Source organism: Egretta garzetta, unplaced genomic scaffold (assembly GCF_000687185.1).
Source record: "Egretta garzetta isolate BGI_Z169 unplaced genomic scaffold, ASM68718v1 scaffold143, whole genome shotgun sequence".
NCBI classification, from domain to species: domain Eukaryota; kingdom Metazoa; phylum Chordata; class Aves; order Pelecaniformes; family Ardeidae; genus Egretta; species Egretta garzetta.
In genome coordinates, this window is record NW_009259310.1 from 405021 (window position 1) to 411713 (window position 6693).

General features: G+C 61.8%; 1 protein-coding gene across 1 annotated transcript in view; it reads right to left on the bottom strand.

Moving 5' to 3' along the window:
• The window catches only part of ABCA2 (ATP binding cassette subfamily A member 2), a 35705-nt gene that overhangs the window by 2697 nt on the left and 26315 nt on the right, over positions 1-6693 (bottom strand). The window contains exons 34-49 of the mRNA XM_035891866.1: positions 6444-6555; positions 5954-6014; positions 5530-5704; positions 5316-5431; positions 4893-5040; positions 4532-4655; positions 3476-3608; positions 3181-3298; positions 2857-3035; positions 2440-2581; positions 1961-2095; positions 1625-1728; positions 1258-1350; positions 890-992; positions 599-736; positions 128-334 (exon numbers count right to left, since the gene is read on the bottom strand). Coding sequence (XP_035747759.1) covers positions 128-334; positions 599-736; positions 890-992; positions 1258-1350; positions 1625-1728; positions 1961-2095; positions 2440-2581; positions 2857-3035; positions 3181-3298; positions 3476-3608; positions 4532-4655; positions 4893-5040; positions 5316-5431; positions 5530-5704; positions 5954-6014; positions 6444-6555 — 2088 coding nt within the window. The remainder of the gene's footprint in view (positions 1-127; positions 335-598; positions 737-889; positions 993-1257; positions 1351-1624; positions 1729-1960; positions 2096-2439; positions 2582-2856; positions 3036-3180; positions 3299-3475; positions 3609-4531; positions 4656-4892; positions 5041-5315; positions 5432-5529; positions 5705-5953; positions 6015-6443; positions 6556-6693) is intronic.

Sequence of the window (6693 nt, forward strand, 5' to 3'; positions counted from 1 at the left end):
CCCCCCCCCCACCCGGGGTCCATCCCTGGCCCCACCATGTCCCCTTCCCTGAGAAAGACCCAGTGCCGCAGCACCCAGCCCCAGTGCACCATGGCAGGGACACCCAGATGGGGGGACAACCTCTCACCCTCTCCTCCTCGAAGCTAATGAGGCCTTCGTCGTCAGTCTCCAGGTCCTCCTGCTCCTCCACCACAAGGGCCCGCAGCTCTGTGGGGGCAGCCCGGGGGCGCAGCAGGCTCAGCACACGCTCCAAGGGGGACTGCAGGGCACAGGTGGGGCTCGTTTCTTGCTGCTCCAAGTTGTCACTTTGCTTCTTGGCAAAATTCACAAATACCTGGGGGAGAAGGGGTAGGAGGCTGAGAGGGACCCCCACGAGTACCTCCACCCCCCAGCCACCCCTCGCCTGCCATCCAGGCCACTGGAGATGGGCCCCAGCACATTCCACCAGGCTGTGGCTGCCACCATGTCCCCCATCTAGCTCCACCTCATGTCCCGAAGGTAGTTTCTGCCAGGCACTTTTGCATGGCCACCCACCCCTGAGCACGGCCACCCTCCCTGGGGACAGGCATCCAGCCACCCACACCATCCCTGGTCTCACATTGTCCAGGGTGGTCTGGCTGACGGAGTAGTCTTCAATGCCCAGCACATCCACCACCTGCTCCATCTTGCTGAAGACCTGTGCCAGCGAGATCTGGTCCGACTTCAGCTGGTACTGGGCCTTGGTGTGGTGCCGCTCCTGTGGGGGACAGCGATGTGACACCTCACGCCCAGACCCTCTCCTGTCACCCTGTGGGGGGGTTCCACAGAGGTGTCCCTTGGGGGATGAAGGCTGCTTGTGCCCCGAGGTTGGGGATGGCAGGGGATGCCACGGCCACCACACGGAGCTCACCTTGAGGATGGCCTCGGGGAAGTTGCGGTTGAAGAACCTCACCACCTCCTTGATGTTGAGGCTGGACTTGGTGCGCACCGTGATCATGTAGCCATCTCCAAACCTGCACGGGGACAAGGGCACCCATGACGACCTGCCCCCTGTGTGCCCCTCTGTGGGGCAGGACTGACCCCACGGAAGGGGACGATGCTCTCCAGCAGCCGCTGCACCTGCCCGAGTGCGCCTGGCCCCTGCCCACCCTCCAAAGCAGCACACACACGAAGGGCTGGCATCTCGCTGCGGGTGCCACACCATCATCCTGCCATGGGGGCCCGGCCCCGTGCCCCACAGTGCATGCAGGTGCTGGATGCTGGGTGCTGGGCTCTTACCGGTTCTTCAGGTGCTGGATGCTGCCGAGACACTTGAGCCGCCCATTCACCATGATGGCCAGGCGGGTGCAGAGCGCCTCGCACTCCTCCATGCTGGGGAGACAGCGCAGGCTTCAGCAGGCAGCCATGGGGGGGACAGTGCCAGGGGCCACAGCCGGGGCAGGAGGGGAGCCAAGCTCCCCAGGCCACCACCCAGGTGCTGTGGCCCCACCACCAGGGATGGGAAGGCAACAGAGGGTGTCCCGGGCTGTCTCTGCTCCCCGCGCCCCTGCTGGGTGCCAGTCCCTGGGGATCAGAGCCCCCTCCCACCCATGCAGCACTCCAGGTGCCCAGAGGTATCACAGGAGCAGCCAGAACTCCCCCAGACCTGTGAGATGTCAGCACCACAGAGCGACCCGTTTTGATGACGTCCAGGATGAGGTTCCAGAGGAAGCGCCGTGCCTTGGGGTCCATCCCTGTGGTGGGCTCATCCTGGGGAGCAGAGAGCACCCTCAAGTGTGTCCACCCCTGGAGGAACCCTGCTGCCCCCATCCTGTCCTGAGCCCAGCTCAGGACACCATCTCACACCCCAGGAGACTCATGGCGGAGCTGGGGGCAGGCAGCTCCTACCCAGGGTCATTTCTCCACCAGCCAGCACCAGCCCCAGGGACCCAGGGGGTGGGAGGAGGACCCCACGGGCAGGGTGCTAGAGCCCAGGGCGCACCAGGAAGATGAAGGCCGGGTATCCAATCAGCGCGATGGCTGTGGACAGCTTCCTCTTGTTGCCTCCGCTGTAGGTGCTGGCAGGCTTGTCGGCATACTTGGTCAGCTCCAGCTTCTTCAGCGCCCACTTGACCACCTGCAAGGCGCAGGGGGCTGCCGTCACCCTGCCAAGGCCACGGGGCTGGCAGAGCTGGTAGCAGGCAGTGGGCAAGCAGTTGGGCTCTGTGGAACAGGCCCGTGGCCAAGGAGACCACAAGCAATGTGCCAGTCGTGGCCAGCCCCTGGCACGGCCATGAGCATCAGTGGGGGCCGGTGAGTGCATGTGCCCGGCCCCAGCAGCCCCCATGGGCGCGCCACTGGGGTGGCAGTGCCATGAGGGCAGCAGCACCAGCTCAGTCCCTGCTGGTGCCCAGTGACATGTCATTCCTGAGGCACAGCACCAGCCCTCGGGTGCTGGCAATCACCCACCCAGAGCCCTACCCGCTCCTCATCCTTCCAGGGGATGCCGCGCAGGCGGGTGTAGAGCTCCAGGTGCTCCTGGGCTGTCAGCTCATCAAAGAGCGCGTCGAACTGGGGGCAGTAGCCCAAGCTCTGCTGGACCTGCAGGAGCTCCTTCAGGATGCTGTGGGAGAGGACAGAGGGGCCATGGGGAGAAGGAATTGCTTTTTGGGAGCACCCTATTGCTCACCCCCCCTTTCACACGCCTTCATACTGGAGCATCATCTACCAGGTAACCCACAATGGGTAGCCTTGGCCGAGAGGCAGTGTCACCTACCCAGGACAAGGGCTGCAGAGTCCCCCAGAGCCACATGGGCAGACTCACGCTGCTCCGTCCTGGGATGTCCCCAAGCAGAACCCACCCCGTCCCCACCTCCCGGCCTGCCCATGGCCCCCGACCTGTGCCCGTTAACGAAGGCCTCTCCACCCGTGGTGCTCTCGTCCCCCGTCAGCATCTTGAAGGTGGTGGTCTTGCCCGCGCCATTGACACCCAGCAGCCCGAAGCACTCCCCGGGCCGCACACCCACACACAGCCGGTCCACAGCCAGGATGCGTCCAATCTTGCGGGACTTGTACACCTGGTGGGGCAGGGGATGGGGGCTCAGCCTGCTGGGAGGCACTTGGGACCCCCAGCCCCGACCCACATCCCTTGGATGGGACAGCTCCAAGGTGTTCCCTTGCAGCCCCAGCACCTCCACCACCACCGCCGCCCCGCTGCTGCACCTTGGTGAGATTTTCAATCTTCAGCATGTCATTGTCAGCATCGCCGCGCAGGACACGGTGCCGCTCGTTGGCCACATCGATGTCATCCTCGATAGGCTTGGTGGAGACGGGCAGCCGCCTGTGGGAGGGGACGCAGGGTAGGGTGGGGAGGCAGGCATGGAAGCTGCCTACCCGCATCCCCGCCAGGGATGGGCAGGTCCCAGCTTGCACCCACTGGAGGGGCAGCCTTGAGCTAAGGGGTCCTGATGGCAAAGCTTCTCCCCCAGCCTGCCCCCCGCCCCCCGGCCGCACTCACTGGGGCTTCCGGAAGAAGTTGTACTGGCACATAATGGTGATGAAGAAGCCGACGAAACCTTCGATTGTCATGGCAACAAGCCCCCGCGTCACGATGTCCCATTCGAAGGGTGATTTCATTTTGTCAAACTGCCCTGAGTGGGAGGAAGATTTGAGAGCGGCTGGGGACACTTTCCCGTGGGGACAACCTGGTTGTATGTCTCAAGCTGGCCTGCAACAATGGCACTGTCCTGCTCCTGGGTCCCCTCCCCGGCCACAGCTGCCTGGGCGGGTGGGTGCTGCTGGCACCAGGCTGCTCACAACAAGGCTTTCCATTCATAGCATGTGTGCTGGCGAAACCATCTTGCAACTTTTCAACCTCAGCAGGATAAATCAACCCAACTGAGCGTGGGTATGGAATGGATTTGTCAGATCCTGCCCCAAAACTGCCCTTCATGATGCCAGCAGCACCTGTATCATATACGGAAGCTGTGTGAGAAGCAGAGAGCAGCAAGAGCTTTTTGAGGCCAAGCTGAACCTGTGAGTAGCAAAAGGCTCATTTTGGCTGAGCAGCGCAGCCCCGCAAGCAAGAGACCATGTCCAGAAGGAAAGAGCCCTTGCTCCCATCCCTCGTATCACAGTATGGCCCCACCATGGCCCACCACAGCCCCACCATGGCCTCATCACAGCTCCACCACAGCCCCATCATGGCCCACCACAGCTCCACCACGGCCCACCATGGCCCCATCACAGCCCCACCATGGTTCCATGATGGCCCCACCACAGCCCCATCACAGGCAGTGTGTAACAGCAGCAGAAATGCAGAACTCGGTCAGGGCTCACAACCTCCTCTCCCTGCGGGGCTGGTGTTCAGGATGGCCCAAGGAGCTGTTTTCAGCATCACCGGCACCATGCCACAGCTGACCCTCAACCTGCACCCCAGCCTAGTTCACACACCCTGGCTTTTTGCTCCAGGTTGCTCTGGGCCTCGGGAAGATGGAAGGGATGTGCCAGCACCGAGGTCCTCCCCAGCCCCAGATGCCCTGGAGCAAGGGAAGGAAGGAACAAGAGGCCATACCGATCTTGGCATAATATTCATTGATGTACTCGTTGTAGGCCATCTCCATCAAGCCATGGCCCAGGTTGTAGTTAGGGAACACAAGGAAGCAGCTCTTCAGGTAGCTGTTCACCACCTTCAGATCCTGTGGGGACGGGCAGAGAGGACACAACTATCAGAAACACCCCCGAGGACCATGAGTGCATAGTAGGATCAGGAACCCCACCAAGATATAGCCCAGTCAAGTCTTGTAGCTGACCCTGCTGGGAGCAGGAGTCTGGAGCAGAGACCTCCTGAGGTCCCTCCCAGCCTGAGCTGTCCCACACCCTGATGGAAGCTTCTCCCTTCCCGATGGCCCCACGCAGAGCTGTCAATCCCATACCTTGTCATGCTCAAAGAGCTGCAGCAGGAACGTGGCAACAGTGGCCGTGATGCCAATGAAGAGATTGATGACGATGAGAAAGACGTAGGCAGAGCTGGGCACCTCGAACCAGAAGGAGGCGGGGTACATGATGGGGGTGATGGACCAGCTGGGAAGGCAAGTGGCAGGAGTGCACGTCAGGTCAGCGTAGCCGGAGAGAGACTGGGCAGCGGCAACTGTCAAGCTTTGAGATCGCCCATCTCCCAGCCCCATCCTCCACAGGCTCTCCCACCCCAGCCCTCGCAGCCCATCAGCTATGGGAGCTGCAGAACATCATCCAGATGGGCAGCCCCGAGGCCAGGTCCTGCTCACGTAGCCACGGCACAGCCATGGCATTGGAGGGACCCACCAGTGTATCCTGACCACCCTCTCTGAGCAACGTACCCGTAGAGCAAGAAGAGGGAGAGGACAGCGGGGAAGTTGGTGGGAGAGGTGTATGCTGGGAGGTCGAACACGAACAGGATGATGATGCAGCATGTGGCTGGCACCAGGTAATTCAGCTGGAGAAAACAGAAACTTCTGTAACTGCCCACCCACCCGCTGGGGGTGCCCCCCCCGGACTGGGGACTTGGCCAGTGGGGCCATGTGACCTTCTCACCATGTCCCACACATAGTTGGCCAACCAGTAGATGACAGGGTCACAGCCACTCACGAACTGCAGGTGTTTGGCCTTGGTGGCCTTTTCAGCCACGAGGAACACCACAAAGCTGGCAGGCACGAAGGACATGGCCACGATGATGAAAATGGCAATTACCACGTCTGTACCTTGCAGGCTGCATGGGGAGAAAGGAGGAGAGCAGAGACCCTGGTCACCCTCAGCTGCCTGGGGACGGAAACCTGTCCCGGCAGGGGACAGCTGCTGTGCACAGGGCAGGACACAGCACAGGGACCACCACCCCCCATCACAGCCAGCTGGTCCCCCTCATGCAGCCTGCAGGGCAGAAGCTTCAGCATTCTCCTGCAAATGCTCCCTCCCTGCCACAGGATGGCCACCCTCCCTCACACCCTCTCCCTGGACCTACAGGTAATCCAGGGACAGGCTGGCACTCGTCTTGTTCATGGGGTGGTTGGTGACCGTGATGCCTGCAGGAAAGCCCAAGAAGAAACATGGGAGCATGAAAGCTGGCTCAGGACAGAAATATCTTGCCCCCAGCCTGCCCGGTTCTGGCTCTGAGAGGGAGCGCAGGCTTCCTCCCTGCAGCTCGGCAGGAGCTGAGCTGCCCTAAGTGATTGAGCACCTCAAGGCCAAGCCCTCCTTCATCAGCTGGCAGAGAGCATCCTTGGACACATCGCAAGCCCAGGCACCATCAGGCAGCACTTTGGGACGTTCTGCCACAGCCCAGACCTCAGGGAGATCTGCCTAGTCCAGATCTCATAGCCAGGGTGTCTGACCCCCCTGCCCCAGCTGGGCACCAGCCTGCTTGGTCCAAGGGAGGATGTTGCGCTTGGTTGGACCATGCCTGAAAGCTGTTCCTGACATGCTTCTGCCCTTAAACACCTCCAGGCCCTCACCATAGGCAGCAGGGTTGCCTTTGCTCTTAGGCAAGTTGGCTCGCAGGATGGCGTTGTTGAGAGCGTTGAGGTAGGTAGGCATGCTGTGGTAGCCCTTGTTGTTGTAGAAGACCTGGAGAGGCAGAGAAGAGTGGCGGGAGGTAGCAAGAGAGCTGGGCTCGTGGCAGACATACTGGAAGGGAGGGATGGGATGGAACGGGACAGGACAGGACGGGACAGGACAGGACGGGACAGGGCAGGGCAGGGCAGG